Source organism: Homarus americanus, unplaced genomic scaffold, assembly GCF_018991925.1.
Source record: "Homarus americanus isolate GMGI-L3 unplaced genomic scaffold, GMGI_Hamer_2.0 scaffold36970, whole genome shotgun sequence".
NCBI lineage: Eukaryota > Metazoa > Arthropoda > Malacostraca > Decapoda > Nephropidae > Homarus > Homarus americanus.
The window spans coordinates 1922998-1944048 of NW_024740094.1; the positions used below are offsets into that span (position 1 = coordinate 1922998).

General features: G+C 45.2%; 1 protein-coding gene across 1 annotated transcript in view; it reads left to right on the top strand.

The window, feature by feature from the left end:
- Positions 1-21051, top strand: part of LOC121875124 (dystroglycan-like) — a gene marked incomplete at its 5' end in the record, with an annotated part of 71055 nt that overhangs the window by 35175 nt on the left and 14829 nt on the right. The window contains 5 exon segments of the mRNA XM_042379500.1: positions 15373-15538; positions 17553-17701; positions 18418-18675; positions 19322-19591; positions 20464-20589. Coding sequence (XP_042235434.1) covers positions 15373-15538; positions 17553-17701; positions 18418-18675; positions 19322-19591; positions 20464-20589 — 969 coding nt within the window.

The following is a 21051-nucleotide window of genomic DNA, read 5'->3' on the forward strand; positions in this document are numbered from 1 at the left end:
TGTGTGGGTCGGGTGTAATTACAGTCTTTGGTACACGGAGACTGTAAATAACTAGATGCTTGTTAGTTCACCATGGCGAGGTTTGGTGTGAGTGAGTGAGTGAGGTTCTCTCTGTTCCTATCTCTATCATTTATTTTCTCATTCTTCGTGTGTCTTCTTCTCTGGTCAAGTCACAGGAAGGTCAAAGGTCACTGAACTTTTCCCGATAAATACAGATTCTTTATTTTTTATCAGTCAGAAAAACAGACTTTATTCCACAGCTCATTTCTAGCAGTTAATACCTTGTTTTCAGCAGGTGTGGTATGTTTTCAGCAGGTGTGGTTTGTTTTCAGCAGGTGTGGTATGTTTTCAGCAGGTGTGGTTTGTTTTCAGCAGGTGTGGTTTGTTTTCAGCAGGTGTGTTGTCCGTGTCTCACCTTTGTTATTTTCTCTTTACAGGTAAATAATGGTGACTCCCTGACCAGCTGATGGTGAGGAGTAAGTAGAAGAGAGAGAGAGAGAGAGAGAGAGAGAGAGAGAGAGAGAGAGCCGTCAGTCAGTCAGTTAGTCAAATTGGTATAGACTCTTATCATGATGACTAGCTGCAAGTGTGTGTTGTTGTTGTTGTGTGTGTGTGTGTGTGTGTGTGTGTGTGTTGGTCAGTTGGCAGTGGGCGGCCTTCTTGAGTGCCAAGTACGTGATGGAGTGGCACTCATTCCCCAGATAAGATGTATGGATGGTCACTCTTACACACACCACACACCTCTACCACAACTGTACCATTACACAACCACCACACCACAACATCACCAAACCACCACCACCACCACACCACACCACCACACCCACACCACACTGATCTGGCTCTGACTGGTGAAGGAGGTCTTAAGTAGTCAATTTAAATCACCAAAATATCAGGTGCTCAAAGGTGAGTCAGTGTTGATTACCCCTCACCACGTCTGTGTCTGTCTGTCTGTGTGTCTGTCTGTCTGTGTGTGTCTGTCTGTCTGTGTGTTTATATATATATCTGCCTGTCTGTTTATCTGTATAACTGTCTGTCTGTCTATATATTAGTGTATCAGCCTATAAGGAGGGAGAGAGGCAAGAGAGTGTGGAGGGAGGGAGGGAGGGAGGAGGGGAGGCAAGAGAGTGTGGAGGGAGTGAGGAGGGAGGGAGGGGGAGGGAGGCAAGAGAGTGTGGAGGGAGGAGGGGTGTGTAAGTGTACTGGACATGTGTGGTCAGGCCCGTCACACTTAGTCCTCAGCCAGTGACAGAGGTACAGCCGGTGACGGAGGGTACAGCCAGTGACAGGTACAGCCAGTGACGGAGGGATGCAACCAGTGACAGAGGTACAGCAGGTGACAGAGGTACAGCCGGTGACGGAGGATGCAACCAGTGACGGAGAGGTACAGCCAGTGACGGAGGTACAGCCGGTGACGGAGGTACAGCCGGTGACGGGGTACAGCCAGTGACGGAGGGTACAGCCGGTGACGGAGGGTACAGCCGGTGACGGAGGTGCAATAGTGACGGAGGTACAGCCGGTGACGTAGGGTACAGCCGGTGACGGAGGGTACAGCCGGTGACGGAGGTACAGCCGGTGACGGGAGTAGCAGCCGGTGACGGAGTGCAGCCGGTGACGGAGGGTACAGCCGGTGACAGAGGTACAGCCGGTGACGGAAGTACAGCCGGTGACGGAGGTACAGCCGGTGACGGAGGGTACAGCAGGTGACGGAGTACAGCCGGTGACGGAGGGTGCAGCCGGTGACGGAGGTACAGCCGGTGACGGAGGGTACAGCCGGTGACGGAGGATACAGCCGGTGACGGAGGTACAGCCAGTGACGGAGGTACAGCTGGTGACGGAGGGTACGCCAGTGACGGAGGTACAGCCGGTGACGGAGGATACAGCCGGTGACGGAGGTACAGCCGGTGACGGAGGTACAGCCGGTGACGGAGGGTACAGCCGGTGACGGAGGTGCAACCGGTGACGGGGTACAGCCGGTGACGGAGGTACAGCTGGTGACGGAGGGTACAGCCGGTGACGGAGGTACAGCCGGTGACGGAGGGTACAGCCGGTGACGGAGGGTACAGCCGGTGACGGAGGTACAGCTGGTGACGGAGGGGACAGCCGGTGACGTAGGGGTACAGCCGGTGACGTAGGGTACAGCCGGTGACGGGAGGTACAGCCGGTGACGGAGGGTACAGCCGGTGACAGAGTACAGCCGGTGATGACAGAGGACAGCCAGTGACGGAGGTGCAGCTGGTGACGGGGTACAGCCGGTGACAGGCCGGTGACGGAATTGCAGCCGGTGACGGAGGTACAGCTGGTGATGGAGGGTACAGCCGGTGACGGAGGGTACAGCCGGTGACGGAGGTACAGCCGGTGACGAGTACAGCCGGTGACGGAGGTACAGCCGGTGATGGAGGGTACAGCCGGTGACGGAGAGTTACAGCCGGTGACGGAAGTGCAGCCGGTGACGGAGGTACAGCTGGTGACAGAGGTACAGCCGGTGACGGAGGTACAGCTGGTGACGGAGGTACAGCTGGTGACGGAGGGTACAGCCAGTGACGGAGAGTACAGCTGGTGACGGAGGGTACAGCCGGTGACATGAGTACAGCCGGTGACAGGGTACAGCCGGTGACGTGAACAGCCGGTGACGGGGTACAGCCGGTGACAGAGGGTACAGCCGGTGACGGTACAGCCGGTGACGGAGGGGTACAGCCGGTGACGTAAGTACAGCCGGTGATGGAGGGTACAGCCGGTGACAGAGGTACAGCCGGTGACGTAGAGTGCAGCCGGTGACGGAGGTACAGCCGGTGACAGAGGGTACAGCCGGTGACGGAGGTACAGCCGGTGACAGAAGGTACAGCCGGTGACAGAGGTACAGCCGGTGACGAGGCAGCTGGTGACAGAGGTACAGCTGGTGACGGAGGGCCAGCTGGTGACGGAGGTACAGCTGGTGACGGAGGGGCCAGCTGGTTGTGGCCATCTTCCTGCTTCTTCCTCAAACCCCAAATTAATTCTCATCAGGTGAGGTGTACCAGCTGGGCCGCCTCATCGTGGTGAAATAGATGGATAGATGGATGGATAGGTAGATGGGTGGATAGATAGATAGGTGTTCATGGTGCAGTGATTGTACTCTACAGGTTACTGGTGTACCTGGTTAAACCTGTCGTGTTAGTTACAGGTCGTGTTGTCACCTTTCTCACAATTCTATACTTGAGTTGGTGTTGTATCCGGGTCGCAGTGGTGAGACCTAACCTGTAAACCTAACCTAACCTAACGAAACTACAACGCATCAACTTAGAAACTGCATTTACTTAGTTATTTACCTAGAAAGTTACTTAAATGGAGTGTTAAGTGTTGTAGAATGTCGCCCTCTTGAAGTATTTGGTGGGGCAATGATGTGATGTTTCAAGAGGACTGAGCTCCTGTGGGGGCGGGGCTCTGTGTGACGTCATACTCCTGGGTGCTGGGTACATGTGAGGAAGTCTTTAAGATTTGTACCCTGAGAGACTATACTGTTTCTTTGTTATCTTGTTGAGTACGATAACCTGAGTGATCCCTTGAGTACGATAATTGTACTTAAGGGGTCAAGTCATCATAGTTATGGGGATTAATCATTGTATTCAAGGGGTTAAGTCATCGTATTCAAGGGGTTAAGTCATCGCACTCAAGGGGTCAAGTAACGGTGCGATAATTAATGGTGACTTTAGCCTGAGTGAATACAAAGAACTGTGTATTAACATTATTATATCAACACTGAGAAACATTAACTCTCTCTCTCTCTCTCTCTCTCTCTCTCTGTCCTTCCTCCCATATTCCCTCCATTTTGTCTCCTCCTCCTTTCCTCCCTTCATCTTCCATCTCCTCCTCCTTTCCTCCCCTCATCTTCCATCTCCTCCTCCTGACTCTGTAGGGCCTTGGAGGGTTTAAGTCACACTCACCAGTAATCCTCCAGACACACACACACTTGACCTCTCAATGACCTGTAATTGAGGGTCGCCTATAGCTTCATTCTGGTCCAGCCCCCCTCCCCGTTTTCTGTGACGTGATTCCCGTTTTCTGTGTTTGATCTTCACTTGACATCATCCCATCTTCTGATATGACCTCTCATCCTGTGTGACATGACCCCATCCTCTGTGACATGACCCTATCCTCTGTGACATGACCTCCTGTATAATGCCCCCACCTATCATCTCCTACTCTCATTTTCTATGGTGAGCGGCGTCAGGAGGGGAGACTACGAGTAATTGTTAGTGTGAGTGACAAGTGCAGACCGCTAGAGGGAGGGAAGTGTGTGATGATGATGATGCTCCTCTATCCTGGTAACTCGTGTACACTAAGATCAGAGAGAGAGAGAGAGAGAGAGTTAAGGGTAGCCAGTGAGAGGGAAGAGTGAGGAGGGGTAAGTCAGCTGTGAGAGGCAGTGTTTATAGTTGTCAGGTAAACATGGTGTAGTAATAACAATCTCCAGGCCTTAATGTATCAGTCTCCCTCACACACCTTAATTACTCGAACCTTACCTGTAATTAAAGTCACTAATTACCTCACCTACAGGAGATGGGGTGGAGATGGCGGTGGGATGGGTGTTGAGGGAGATGGGTGGGGTGGGTGGAGGAAGTGGTTGTGTTGCTGACGTGGGTGTGGTGTGTTGCTGACGTGGGTGTGCTGTGTTGCTGACGTGGGTGTGTTGTGTCAGCCTCACGCCTCTGTTGTTGACATTACTACTGCCACACCTGCTGATTCAGTTTATGCACCTGCTGTGTCTAGTGCTGTTTCTGTTGCATCCACCTGCCGGCGTTGTGGTGGTGGTGGTAGTTGTAGTGCTGGTAGTAATGGTGGTTACTTAGTGGTAATAATGGTGGTACTTGTGGTAATGGTGGTAGTTGTAATAATGATGGTAGTTGTGGTAGTAATGGTGGTAATTGTGGTAGTGGTCGCCACGTGGTAACTCATGGGGCCATTATCTCTCCTCAGCTATTTATAACACGGACCACACCCTCACGCCCTCACAACCCTCACCCCTCACAACCCTCACCCCTCACAACCCTCACCCCCCCTCCACAACCCCTCACCCCCTCACACCCTCACCCCTCACGCCCCTCACACCCTCACAACCCTCACCCCTCACGCCCTAACCCCTCACAACCCTCACCCCCTTCCTAACCCCTCACCCCTCACGCCCCTCAAGCCCTCACCCCCTTGCCCATCACCCCTTACCACCCCTTCACCCCTCATTACTTCTCACATAACTTTCCCTCGCCCCTCACTCCCCCTCACCCCTTACCTCACCCCTCCTCTGCCCTCCCCCTCTCGTGTATTACATTCCGCACCCCTCTTCTATCTCACCCCTCACCTCCCTCCACCCCTCTTCTATCTCACCCCTCACCCCCCACCCCTCTTCTATCTCACCCCTCACCTCCCCCCCCCTCTTCTACTCACCCCCTCACCTCCCCCACCCCTCTTCTATCCACCCCCCTCCTCCCCCCCTCTTCTTCACCCCTCCCTCCCCTCTTCTATCTCCCCATTCCCGTCTTCCTCTCCCTGTTATTTCCTATCTCTCACCCTCTCTTCTCCCCCACCCCCCTCCCCCCACCCCCTCTCATGACCGTGAACGTGGTTGGGTTTACAATAACATTTCTTTGTTGAGTAAACTTGGGTATTCCTCTGGTCAACCCTGGACTATAAACAGTTTACCTGGTGTAGACTGTTAACCTAGAGCGTGTGTGTAAACCATGGTATAGTCTCGTGTACACCTCACTAGGGCAGGTGTAGGGTCGTTGATTAGTTGCTGCTGTCTAATCACCTGAGAATTACACACACTAGTTTATTTCACCTGATGATTAACCAACCTAACCTACCTACCTACCTACCTTAATCTAACGTATCTCATCCTAAACTAAGCTAATTAAACCTAACCTAATCCAATCATCAGGTGAAATAAGCTAGGGTGTTCTAATCTTCACATGACCAATATTCTCTTATAAAAACAACTTTTATTTTATTTTCCGACTTTTTTTTTTCTCCCGACCACGAGGAGAGATTTCCTCGTTTCTGAGGGTTTTTCCCCCGACTACTGATAGCCTTACTAGGGTAGGTCTAGGGTAACAATAGGTCTAGGGTAACAATATCTCTCTCTCTCTCTCTCTCTCTCTCTCTCTCTCTCTCTCTCGTGTGTACCATAATATTGGGGGTCTGTCAGTATTTGTCTGTCTGTCTATCTGTCTATATCAAGTCTGTCTGTGTGTCTGTATGTCAGTGTAATATTTTAGCTTAGACTGGTGATGTAAAGTGGTGAGATGGTCTTACACCTCACCCTCCTTCTCCCACCTCACCTCTCACCTCTCCTCCACACCTCACCTCTCCTCACACACCTCACCCCTCCTCACACACATAACCTCCACCCCCCTTCAAACCACCGTATCATTGCATCCTGGCGTTGAAGCTCCCTCTACCTTCTAGTCCACCGCTCCCCACCAGCACCCTCCCCCCAGCTCCCCTCCCCTACTGCACCCCCTCCCCCACAGCACCCCCTCCCCTACCAGCACCCCCAACCCCCACCAGCACCTCCCCCCAACCCCCCCACCAGCACCCCCCACCCCCACCAGCACCCCCACCAGCACCCCTCCCCCAGCACCCCTCCCCAACCCCCCCCCCCACCAGCACCCCCCCCACCCCTCCCCCCAGCCCCCCCCCCACCCCCCACCAGCACCCCCACCCCCCCACCAGCACCCCTCCCCTCCCCCCCTCCCCCCCCTGCACCCCTCCCTCCCCATTCTCGTGATTAATACCTTATCTCCTCTGCACCCAACGTTGACCGAGGGGGTACACCTTTACAGAAGACTCCCCTTAAAATAGTCCATACTGTATAAGCTCTCGTATTTCTGCACTGTATTATGTGAGTGTGATTGTTGTAGTCACACGTATACTGTCACCACACGGTATGGTTGGTGAGCCAGGTAGCTAGCTGGCTGGCTTGTGTACGTGCATTGAGAAGGAGTGTGAAGGGAGGTATGGGTGAGGAGGAAAGGAGGCAGGGAACGTGTGGTAAGTAATTAAAACATGATTCAGTGTAATTAGAATTTTGCATGTATTTAATAATAATTTAAGAACACACACACACACACACACACACACACACACACACACACACACACACACACACGCACAGGTTTCATCATTAGTCCACAACAGGTGACATGTCGGGTTTTTGTTCTTGTGAGAAACCGGACGAAAGACATACACAGAAATAGTCTCTCCTCATGTGTGTGTGTGTGTGTGTGTGTGTGTGTGTGGGTGTGCACCAAACTTGGCAGATATTATCACCACATGACAAGGTCTGTATGATAAACTTGTGGTGTAAATCGCGCCAAAATTGATCAGATGTTGTCATGGTAACAGTAAGATTCAGGTGTAATAAGCTGGGGTGTCAAATCTTCAGGTGAAATAAGCTGGGGTGTCAAATCTTCAGGTGAAATAAGCTGGGGTGTCCAATCTTCAGGTGTAATAAGCTGGGGTGTCCAATTTTCAGGTAATTCCAAAACTTCAGTAATTTTGCCAATATTAATGTAGTATATATTTATAGGCAAGACAATAGCAGCGATTCAGTACAGTGTCACAACCTAATCAACCCGGATATAAATAACGTATTGTTCCCCGTTATTAAAATGGTGTTTTTTTTACCTGGTGTTAATTATTTCCGGCTTGTGGATGAGGTAAACAGCTGATGAGGATGACGTCACGGGGTTGTTAGACAGCATAATTGGATTCACCTGAAGATTAGCCCCCGCAACAGCTTGTTTCACTTGACGATTAACTGCTCTAACGTTAACCTAACCTAACCTAACCTAACTTAACTTATATATGGCATCGGAATTACACTGAGACTACCATAACTAGATACTGTACGTTTATTCCTCTTTGTACGTGTGTGTGTGTGTGTGTGTGTGTGTGTGTGTGTGTGTGTGTGTGTGTGTGTGTGTGTGTGTGTGTGTGTGTGTGTCTCAGCTCTCTCCTCGCTGATAGATAGATAGATAGAACGTTGTGTATGTGTGTTGTGTACTGAAGGGGAAGTGTTTAGGTGTGTGTACGTGTGGTGTTTGTGTCTGTGTTTGTAGGTAGAGGTACTTTGTTTACATGTGTATGTGTTAATGCTTGTCTGTGTTTGTAAACTGAATGGCGTGTGTGTGTGTGTGTGTGTGCGCTTAGGTATATGTGTTTTTGTATGTTTATGTATGTGTAAGCTTGTGTTTGTGTGTGTGTATGCATGTGTGTGTGTATATGTATGTGTGTATGCTTATGTGTATGTTTATATATGCTTGTGTGTGTGTATGTGTATGTATGTGTGTATGTATGTATGTATGTATGTATGTATGTATGTATGTGTGTGTGTATCCGCTGTACGTGTTGGTCTTGGCGGGGAGTGCGACAAGCTTCAAGAATTTTAATGCTTTCCCTGGAGCTTAGCCAATGTACTTAAACCTGCCGATAGAATGACACACACACACACACACACACACACACACACACACACACACACACACACACACACACACACATGCCGAGATAGAAGACAACTTAAGTGGAGTTAAGTGGAGGTAGAAAAAGTGTACAAAGACAATTTTTGCTCATAAGAAGACATGTTTAATACCTTAGGGGTCCTGTACAGTTGCCTAAACATTAATGATATGTTACTTATATTTAGGTGAGGTTAATGTTTGTTTATATGTATCAGCTGATGTCTTCCCATACGTCACTGTGTCACTGTTTCTTTATATGTATCAGCTGATGTCCTCCATTGCGTCACTTGTTTATATGTATCAGCTGATGCCCTCCCCTTACGTCAGTGTTTATATGTATCTGCTGCTGTTTGTTTATACGAAGCAGCTGATCGTAGTGTTTGTTTATATCCGGCCTCTCGTCACGTGGGAAAGTTTACAAGACTCAACGTGTAAATATACGATCTGTGCCGGATCTCGAGGCTTTTTTCTGTACTTCCACCACCACCACAACCAGCCTTGTCCAACACAGTTCTCAAGTTGTGTATTTTGCGACTTTGAACATTTCCCGTTGTATTTAGGTGTGTGTGTGTGTGTGTGTGTGTGTGTGCAATAATAATAATAAATAATAATTAACAGTTTATTAAAGTTCTGCAGCCCGAAGGCTGAAAATATACATTGGACATAAATGACTTATTACATACATTAGTGGTTTAACAAAGGCCTTCATTAGAGAAAGGTAAAGGAACATACAGTGAACATACAGATTAATGTAGGTGTTGAACAGCAAACATGTAGTGTAGTAACTCCCTCCCAGATGGTGTTAGGAGGGACCTGACGTGGTATAGTAATTCCCTCACAGATGGTGTTATGGGGGACCTGACGTGGTATAGTAATTCCCTCACAGATGGTGTTATGAGGGACCTGACGTGGTGTAGTAATTCCCTCACAGATGGTGTTATGAGGGACCTGACGTGGTGTAGTAATTCCCTCACAGATGGTGTTATGAGGGACCCTGACATTGGTGTAGTAATTCCCTCACAGATGGTGTTATAGAGGACTGACGTGGTGTAGTAATTCCCTCACAGATGGTGTTATGAGGGGCCTCACGTGGTGTAGTAATTCCCTCACAGATGGTGTTATGAGGGGCCTCACGTGGTGTAATTCCTCACAGATGGTGTCATGAGGGGCATCACATGGTGCATGAATTCCCTCACAGATGGTGTTATGAGGGGCATCACGTGGTGTAGTAATTCCATCACAGATGGTGTTATGAGGGGCATCACATGGTGTAGTAATTCCCTCACAGATGGTTTTATGTCGCGCTTCACATGGTGTAGTAGTTCCCTCACAGATGGTGTCATGAGGGGCATCACGTGGTGTAGTAATTCCCTCACAGATGGTGTTAAGAGGGACCTGACGTGATGTAGTAATTCCCTCACAGATGGTGTTATGAGGGGATTGACGTAGTGTAGTAATTCCCTCACAGGTGGTGTTATGAGGGGCATTACGTGGTGTAGTAATTCCTTCACAAGATGGTGTTGTGAGGGACCTGACGTGGTGTAATAATTCCCTCACAGATGGTGTTATGAGGGACCTGACGTGGTGTAGTAATTCCCTCACAGATGGTGTTATGAGGGACCTGACGTGGTGTAGTAATTCCCTCACAGATGGTGTTATGAGGACCTGACGTGGTAGTAACTCCCTCTCAGATGGTGTTAGGAGGGACCTCACGTGGTGTAGTAGTTCCCTCACAGATGGTGTTATGAAGGACCTGACGTGGTGTAGTAATTCCCTCACAGATGGTGTTATGCGGGACCACGTGGTGTAGTAATTCCCTCACAGATGGTGTTACGAGGGGCCTCACGTGGTGTAGTAATTCTCTCACGGATGGTGTTTTGAGGGGCCTCACGTGGTGTAGTAACTCCCTCACAGATGGTGTTATGAGGGACCACGTGATGTAGTAATTCCTTCACAGATGGTGTTATGAGGGACCACGTGGTGTAGTAATTCCCTCACAGATGGTGTTATGAGGGACCACGTGGTATAGTAATTCCCTCACAGATGGTGTTGTGAGGGACCTCACGTGGTATAGTAATTCCCTCACAGATGGTGTTGTGAGGGACCACGTGGTATAGTAATTCCCTCACAGATGGTGTTGTGAGGGACCTCACGTGGTATAGTAATTCCCTCACAGATGGTGTTATATGAGTGAGGTGTGGTCCCAGTCCTTTGTGTGTGTGTCATGTTGTTTTATATCTCGCACAATAACTCTGATACAATATACTGTACCTTTAATACCTCGTTAATTTTAGGCAATTCAGTAAATTAAGGTTGTCACACTAGCGAACACATCACTTAGATATAAACAAAAAAATTATTTAGTGGTGAAAGTTAATATATCATTTACATACTTGAGGACATCCAGGATTTTCAAGGGATCCTCAGCACCCCTTGGACCTCTGGTGAACGGAAATAAAGTCCCACGAAAAAAGTCATATGACTTGTACACGGAGTACCTTAGCTTTCGTCTTTATTCAAGACATCTTCAGAGGCAACTGAAGATGTCTTGAACAAAGACGAAAGCTAAGGTACTCCGTTGTTTCCATTTTCTCTTGTGATTTTATCAAGATATATATATATATATATGTATATATATATATATATATGTTAAAGGAATGTAATGAAGAGCTTAGCATGCCCTTAGCAAAGTTGTTTAACATGTCCTTAAAAACGGGTGTAGCACCAGAATCTTGGAGGATAGCGAATGTAATACCGATTTTCAAGAAGGGAGATAGATCACTATCCTCTAACTACCGTCCAATCAGTCTAACATCAATAGTAGGCAAATTACTGGAAGCAATCATTTCAAACTCTATTCGAAATTACCTTGAGAAGCACCAATTGATCAATGATTCCCAGCATGGCTTCACAAGCGGGCGTTCTTGTCTAACTAATCTATTAACATTCTTTTCATTAGTTTTCGAAACGGTGGACGAGGGGCACAATTATGATGTGGTATATCTCGACTTTAGCAAAGCCTTCGACAGAGTCCCCCACGAAAGACTAATTAGAAAGGTAGAAGCACATGGCATCAAAGGTGATATTCTTAAATGGATTTGGGCGTGGTTACAGGACAGGAAACAGCGAGTGAGCATTAACGGCACTAAATCCCAGTGGAGCAACGTCACTAGTGGAGTTCCCCAAGGCTCAGTACTTGGACCATAAACGACATAGATATCGGCATAGACAGCTACATAAGTAAATTTGCTGATGACACTAAAATAGGACGTGTTATTAAATCTGACGAGGACTCCACAAAACTACAGGAGCATCTAAACAAATTTTTCGAATGGTCTGAAAAATGGCAGATGAAATTCAATGTGTACAAATGTAGAGTACTCAGTATAGGAGATGTAAACAGGGAAACCAGTTACCGGATGAACAACGATGCCATTGAGAAATCCGACTGCGAGAGAGATTTAGGAGTAAATAATAAGTAGGAACCTTAAGCCAAGTAAACAAAGTGTATTTGCTTGAAACAAGGCTAATAAAGTACTTGGGTTCATACAAAGGAGTGTTAGTTACAAGACTAGCGAGGTCATCTTACGATTATATCTTGCGCTTGTGAGACCTCACCTGGATTACGCAGTTCAGTTCTGGTCACCGTATTACAGAATGGATATAGAATCCTTGGAAAGAATTCAGAGGAGAATGACAAGACTAATCCCGGGCATTAGGAACCTTGAGTATAGGGACAAGTTAAAGCATCTTAATTTGCACTCTCTCGAGAGACGTAGAGCAAGGGGCGACATGATAGAGGTGTATAAATGGAAATCAGGGCTAAACAAAGGGGATATTACAAAGGTACTCAAACTATCCAACCAGGAGCGAACTCGTAACAATGGTTTTAAATTAGACAAATCTAGATTTAGGCGCGAAATAGGTAAACATTGGTTTGGAAATAGAGTAGTGGATGAGTGGAACAAGTTACCAAATATCATCATTAACTCGAATACGCTGGATAGCTTCAAACATAGGTTGGATGGATATATGAGCAATAGGGGTTGGGTGTAAATGGGACTGCCCAGTATGGGCCAATAGGCCCGCTGCAGTTTCCTCCATTCTTATGTTCTTATCGTAGACGGACACATCGCTGGTTGTTGTTGGGTCTCACGGGCCGTTATCACTGGGTACCTGGGACCTCACTGTGTGAAGGTTAAGTTGGGTACGACTGTTACTGTTAAGTTGTTCTCACTGACTTAAGCACTGTTCACCTCTGTTTAACACTGGTTCCATTCCTTTCCTAAATGAAATTGTAACTTCTGGCGAGAACTTGTTGATATTCCGGTGGGGAAGAGGGTTCAGGGGAGGGGGTTGGTATGGGCCAACTTAACAGTTGACCTGGCTGCTCCGAGAGGAGCGCCAGGTACGTCTTGACCCTTCGGTGGTCAAGGATGTAGTGTCTGTGTGTGTGTGTGTGTGGATAAGATAGTACAGATAGTTTGATATGATACCAGATGCTTATTGTCTCTGTTGAATTGTGATGGACTAACGTAACGCAAGTGTCATGGTCCAAGATAGTGACTGATTCGACGTCAAGGTGCATTTGGTCAAGGGGTCAGGGCGGGAAGGGGGAGAGGTCAGGGGTATTTAGGGGGAAGGGGGAGGGATCAGGGGTATTTAGGGGGAGGGGTCAGGGGTATTTAGGGGGGATATCAATGGTGGAGGAGAAGGGAAAGGGTAGGGGCAGTTCTGGCACCATCCACCACCGTCTAGCTAACACAACGACCCCATAGTGCCAACTGAGCCATGACCCCCCCTTCTGGTCTGGCAGGTCTCCCCCCCTTGGTCCTGAATATTAACCTAACCTAACCACTTGTTGCTGTCATGGTGGAGTCTCAGTACACTCTGGGCGCCATTATGACTTTGAGTATTCGTCTCAGTTGTGTACGGTCTCATATGACCTGTTGCCGGGGTTATGACATCTGTTTTATGAGTAGTGGCGGTGGAGGGTGCTGGTGCTGCTGGTGGTGATGGTGGTGGTGCTGGTGCTGCTGGTGGTGGTGGTGGTGATGGTGGTGATAGTGGTGGTGGTGATGATGGTTGTTGTGGTGGATGTGGTGATAGTGATGGTAATTGTGGTGGTTAAGTTACGGTAAGCTGCAGCCGTTGATGGTCTTGACCTCCACCACCCGGGCAAGAATCTGTCTGCCTGATGAGGAGCTTTTTGTGTCGTCGTGTTTTTGCTCACCAGATCACATAATCTGACTCACTTCTTGGCGCCATGGAGGTGACGTCACAGCTGGGGAGGATGGTGTTGGGATGGTCGAGACGAGTGACGTAGTAGTGATGTCATCATCGTAGGGGTGGGGCCAGAGTTTCTTACAGCCAATCACAGCTTCTTATCATCGATTTGAGGTAATGTCCTTACCCGCTGGCCGCCACTACCCACCAATCACCAGCCTGTTTGAGGTTTTCTTCTTCAATGATGACATCAACGCGGGTTTATACTCTGCCAAGTCTGAAGAATGCTGTTGTCTGGCGGCCATATGGGTTTAGATTAACGTTGAAATGAAGGCAGCCAGTCAGTGAGGGAGAGAGATAAGGGCCCCATCACAGCTCACTGTGCTCCGCTGCTTGGTGATGGATGTTTATTGCTATCCTCTTTCATCCCGACACACCACACTTGGCACCACTGTACTTGTTGGCGCCTAAATCTGCTATAGACCGCCACGCCCTCAACACTGCCCCACCTAAGCCATTTTATAGATAAATAGATGTTTTATTGGCCAAGAAATCCTAACACAAGGTGATTCAAGTTAATCCAGTGAATTAGATAAATATTATAAGTGGTTAACAGTAATATTTCTCAAGCGAGGATAAACCAAGTCTTTATTTTCGTATAACTTGAAGATTAGCCACCCGTCCTTATTTCATGTACTTAATCTAACCTCCCCCCCCACCAGGTAGCATAATAATGGTACACTGTAAGATTGGCCCGCTTCTCATATTCCCGTTATTATTACTAAGATAACGTAATGATAATTTCTTGTTATCATTCCTCCTCTTGTTGGCCTGGAGTGTGATGGAGAGGGAGGGAGAGAGAGGTGATGGTGGAGAGGGATGTAGAAGTGAGAGGTGATGGTGGAGAGGGAGGAGAGAGGGAGAGTTTTATCATGTTTACAGGCAAGTGTTAAGTGCTGGTCTCCTTCATCACACCTTGTTTAGATAGGGGAGGGGGGAGGTGATGGCAGGTCCCTCCTCATATGTGATGGGGGGTGAGAGGAAGTTGTTGTTCCTCCCTCACCTCCTTCCCCTCCCTCCTCCTCCCTTCCCCTCCCTCCTTCCCCCTCCCTCCCCCTCCTCCCTCACCCCTCCTCCCCCCCTCCCCTCCCTCACCCTCCCTCCTTCCCTCCCTCACTTCCCCCTCCCTCCCCCCTCCCTCCCCCTCCCTCCCTCACCCCTCCCTTCCTTCCCTATTTATCACACCTCCCTCCTGCTACACTCAACACCCACCCATAAATATTCAGCTTGTAATAACCATCCCCTACCACACCTGGCCACCCCCTACCACACCTGGCCACATTCCACCACACCTGGCCACACCCCACCACACCTGAAGTGTTATTATCGACATAGTTTACCTGCCCACATTCATAGTCAGGTAAACACAGTGGTGATAATGAAGGGTTAATTAATGAACAGGTAATACTTCCTTTGTCAAGATACAGTGTGTTAAAATCTTGGTTAATTTTAGTATTATATCAATATGTTAATTTGTTTGTGTTTCTCGGTTGAATTTTTGTTAGTTTTAATGTATTGGAAATTTTGGGGGTAGTTTTAGTATGTTAATATTTTGTGTAAGTGTATTAATATTTTGTGTGTGTTTCAGGTGAAGGGGCTGCCAGCATGGTTACATTGGGACAGTGGTCGGGGCGTGGTGGAGGGCGTGCCCCGACCAACCGACCGCGGGCATCACTACGTCACCATCAGGGCGGAGGGCAAGGATGGCTCTCACGCTAAGGATGTTTTCGCGGTTGATGTGGTCGAGCTGCCAGGTGAGTTGGTAACACTGCTTCCTCCTCCTCCTCCTCCATCACTGTCTTGGCAATATTGACTTCCTCCATCACTCTCTTGGCAATTTTGACCATCCTCCATCACAGTCTTGGCAATTTTGACTTCCTCCATCACAGTCTTGGTAATTTTGACTTCCTCCATCACTGTCTTGGCAATATTGACTTCCTCCATCACTGTCTTAGCAATTTTGACTTCATCCATCACAGTCTTGGTAATTTTGACTTCCTCCATCACAGTCTTGGTAATTTTGACTTCCTCCATCACAGTCTTGGTAATTTTGACTTCCTCCATCACTGTCTTGACAATTTTGACGTCGTTCGTCACTGATTGAAATTTTGTACTTCCTTTCTCTCCACATCTGATTTTTTATAGTACAGTGCCTGGCGTTGTGCATCTGTGCCTCTTATAGTGGCACTTAATGGCTCACAGTTGCAAGTTATCATCACCATTATTATTATTATCATTATTAATATTATTTTATATTATTATTATTATTATTATTATTATTATTATTGTTATATTATTATTTGTATTATTATTATTATTATTATTATTATTGTTATATTATTATTTATATTATTACTATTATTATTATTGTTATATTATTATTATTATTATTATTATTATTGTTATATTATTATTTATATTATTACTATTATTATTATTGTTATATTATTATTATTGTTATATTATTATTTATATTATTATTATTATTATTATCATCATCATCCAAACAGTATTTTCCAGCATCCTTTTTCATATTAGTCAACCACCGTGTGTGTGTGTTGGCAGGTTCATCATAGTAGTGTACACACTTTATAATATATCTCATGGCATCTCATTTTCTTCAAGTCTTCTTAGCTATATTACCTAATTCTTCTATGTCAACGACCACAAAGGGTTTATATGAGGCTTCGTTGTGTGTGTGTGGTTTATTAAGTGTTGTGGTTTATTTTTGCTTGTGGTTTGTGTTGTGTGAGTAAGACTGGCAGCTTGGGTTGTCCTCACTAGGGTGTATATTTTTAAGGCGTTTTGTCTTGTTATTCCATCTGGGTTTTTTTTTAACTCAACCTAATTTTATATAACTTAGCCTAACCAAACCTAATTAAATGCTACCCTAATTAACTTCATGTTAACCGAATGTACTTTAATCTAACTTAATTATATTTAGTATAATCTAATGTTAACCTATCTTAACCTAATCTTACAGTAACCCAATTTAACTTAACCTAACACTACTCTTTATTATGTCAAAGGTCATTAATTAACACAAGTTTCCCGGTTTTTTCAATGGTGAAGCAATATCCTGAATCAGCATGTAAAGTAACAACTTTGTATAAAATTTGAACAAACTCCATTTTATGACCCAAGTGCCGAAAATCGAGGAATTAAGTCAGGTGAATTTTAGACGTCAAATGAAAATTTTTTGAAAAATGAAAACTAACATGTTTATATAGCAAAGATAGTCAATATTTTAAAGAAAATGAATATAAAGGTGATTTAAAACTTACCAGCACAGCATAATTGACATTTTAATTACCTGTATTCTATACCTTTAACATAACCTAGCTATTGTTAACCTAAACTAACACCAATCTAACCTAACCTAAAGAAACACTACCCTAACCTAACCAAATACTACACTAACCTAACCTAACCAAATACTACACTAACCTAACCTAAATCAACCCAACCTTAACACCATAACATAGTGATCTTAAATAATTTTCGGGTTAAGTTAGGTTGGTTTACTGTGCATTCTCTCAGATAAGATTTAATTCCATATTCTGTTGTGTTTTATGATTTTGCCCCATTTTGTGTGCTGTCAGATATGATTTAGGTCCATTTTCTGTGCTGTTTTATTTTTCCCCTGCCCTCTCATAATTTTAACTCCCATTTTCTATGATGGCCCATGATAGCCGCCCTCCTTAGACATCCAACTAAAAAAGATGTGAGGTTTTATGACATTATTTTAACTTAACGTAAATCTCACAGGTTCTACGATATCCCGGGAAATTGGATGCCATCCCAAACAGGACGTAACGATGCTGTCGGTGATTCTTGAAGCCCATCTGCCTACCATGGAAGCTAAGACTCGAGTCAAGCTGCTTCGATCAGCTATGAATTTCTTGGGAGTGAAGGAGGTGAGTATTGTGTGTTAGGTGTGTGTAAAGTTTGTATTAATGTGTGTAAGTGTGTGTAAAATTTGTATTAATGTGTGTAAGTGTGTGTTAATTGTATTGGTGTAAGTTTTTGTGTTTGTTTTACTTTGTGTGTAAGTTTGTATAAGTGTTTGTATTAGTGTATGTGTAGTGTGTATTAATATGTTTTTAAATTTGTATTATTGTGTGTGAGAGAGAGAGTGTGTAATAATAATAATAATAATAATAATAATAATTAACGGTTTATTGAAAAAAAAAATTCTGCAGCCCGAAGGCTGAAAATATACATTGGACATAAATGACTTATTACATACATTGGTGGTTTAACAAAAGCCTTCATTAGAGAAAAGTAAAGGAACATACAGTGAACATACAGATTAATGTATGTATGTGTGTGTGTGTGCGTGCGTGCGTGCGTGCGTGTTTTTATTGGGATTGGTTAATTTACTTTGTTGTATTCAAAGGGTTAAGTTGTTGCACATAAGGGGTCAAATTATTATACATCGTGGGGTTAAGTCATTCTACAGGGGTTAAATTATCATACTGCTGGGGTTAAATCACCAAACTGCAGGGGTTAAGTCATCATACTCAAGGGGTTAAATCACCAAACTACAAGGGTTAAGTCATCATACTCGAGGGGTTAAGTCAAAGAGTCCGTTTATAAACACAACTCTTCAAGTCAAAACCTCTACCCTCAGCTCTCCCTCATGGTGGCTCCTCATGACTTTGATCCTCTGGCGGATGATTCAGCCATCGTAGCTGGACCAGGGAGCGCCAGGATGGGCAACAGTGGCCACCGCTCAGAGAGTCTATCCCAGCTTCAGTGGGCCGTGGGATGTGGCGGTGAAGTGACCAAGAAGAAGCAGGGAGAAGTTGATCATACAGAAGCAACAGCCAAGGGAGGAGAACTGCAGAGAGCCGTGGGTGCTCCAGTGTTAGGGTGGCACATGACACAGGTACAGTACTGATTAGTAATGTAGCCCATACCACAAAATCTGAGACCAAAACCTGATTGTCTGAGACTGAGACTTGGATGACTGGTACTGATGCATCATTCATTTTGCCATCACAAGTAGTGTTAAAGAACTCTGCATCACTATGAACATGGAGAGGTTTTTAAGGTTGCTGAAGTATGCAAGTGTGGTGTGGATGAAACTTACTAAGCTCTGTTTGTTAAGTAACTCTAGAAATAATAAAACTACAGATCAACTTACTGTTGCCAGTTAACACACAGATACTTACCCAAATGACAAAAAGTTAAGACTAAAAGTGTTATTAAAAGTAAATACAGTACAGTACATCAGTAAGTTAAACAACTACTATACTGCATAGTACAGTATATAAGATTTAAATGTGTAAATAATGGAAATTTTTAAATCAAACAACATTGACCCAAGTGAAACTTTATTTCACGCAAACAAAATTCTTATGAATTTATATACATAGTAGGTAACTAACAAAATTATCCAGCTTCGCTCAGGTTAGGTATACAGGTACGTGTATTTAAAAAGTCAAATATGCTGTGCTAAATTTGATGATTATGGATTGTGTTTCTGCTCTAAGCAACCATCATAGTGTTCATATCTTAATTATTTCTCACAGATGAACCCAGCCTCCAAGAGGGTGAGGAGGGATATTGATTACTCTGGAGATGATGGAGTGAATTATGAAAATTATGATTACAACTATTATGATGAGGATGAAGAGGGTGTGTTCCTGACCTTTGATGACTATGAACCAGAGACCAGAGTTATCCCCTCCCTAGCAACTCCTGTGTTTCCAGAGGCATCAGCCACCTACTACCCAGGTCATGGTGCCAGCCCAGATGGTCCATTACACTTTTCACCTGTGCCTGTCTCAACACCTGTGTATGTAAGTGCTTTCATCATTATCTGTTTATAAAATAACATACTCTACCTGAGGTGCAGGTTTTGGGGGGGGGGATTTATTTATTTTTTCACATATTTCTTATTGCACAGCTCATACAGTGGGCCTCTGTTTCATTCAGGGATTATGTTGAGTAAATTTTTTTAGCATTGTGGTTTTTTTACAAAATGCTTTTTGTCTGGAAAGTAGGAAGTAATGTGTTTAGATGCTTCAGTCACTCCGTGTTAATGATAACACCGGTAAAAGTGTTAGCAAAAACTTACAGGATGCATAAGTGGCATCTTAAAAGCATTTTCATTATTTCAAGGGATATTAATACACTTGGCGTTTTCATACGCAAATTTGCGTATAAAGTAAGACACCCTAGACGTACATTTGGAAATGTCAGCGTGATCTGGCAACTATGTAGACTGTACTCCAAGGTCACCACCAGGCTCCTTTTTTTGGTGTTTAAAGGACCCAGGATATAACGTTGAGCCACATTTTCCCTTCATTTTCTTGTGGTTTGTGCTGATTTCTCGTGCATTACAGTGATTGCATTTATTCATAATATTGTTGTGAAAATGTTTTAACTGTCTCGTGTTGGGAAAATGTAAAATGTGCAAGGAGATTGCACCATGTGGTGATAGTTTGGTGCTGCCTGATGCAACACCTTTCTAATGCAACACACATCCCTTATGCAACACACTTGTCTTATGCTACACATCTCATTATCAGAGTGAAGTTCATTTATTCATCTCCCACAATTAAATTCCCTTTTTCATCACAACTATTTAGTTATTCATCCAGAGTAATATAGGAACTGGGCTCATGGCCAAAGAACTTAGTGTACAAGTAACTCTTCATTTATTCTCCAGGTTCCTGTCAAGCCAACACGTGTTATTGAGGCCAGTCCAACAGTGACGTATGAGACGGCGTATACAACTGATTCACCGTTCCTTCCTGATCTTGAGGGTTCTATTACACGACAGCCATCAACCTCAGTAAGCTATAACCATTTAAACTTTAATCTCATCACCATTTGTAGAGTAAATACGGTATCTGTACTAGTTTTCTTTTAGAGGTTTTGAATATTAATACAGTACTACCTATGATTTTTCCCTTTTTCACTGGGTTTTACTAAACAGATCTCCTTTTATATAATTTCATAACATAATGTTGCAGGACTTTAGGACTGGCCTGCCCTGGGAGTTGTATTATGCTGATAACTTAGTGCTGCAAGCAGATAGTATTGATGAGTTCGTGGAGAAATTTAAGAAGTGGAAGGATGTAATAGGGGCAAAGGACCTGAGAGTGAATGTGGTGAAAACAAAAATATTGATTAGTAGTGTAAAATGGCCATGTGCTGTCTGCAAGAAAGGTGTTAGCAGCAACCCAATAATGTGCAATGATCATGGAAGTTGGATACACAAGAGGTGCTAACCAAGAGTTCTGTATGCACAGGT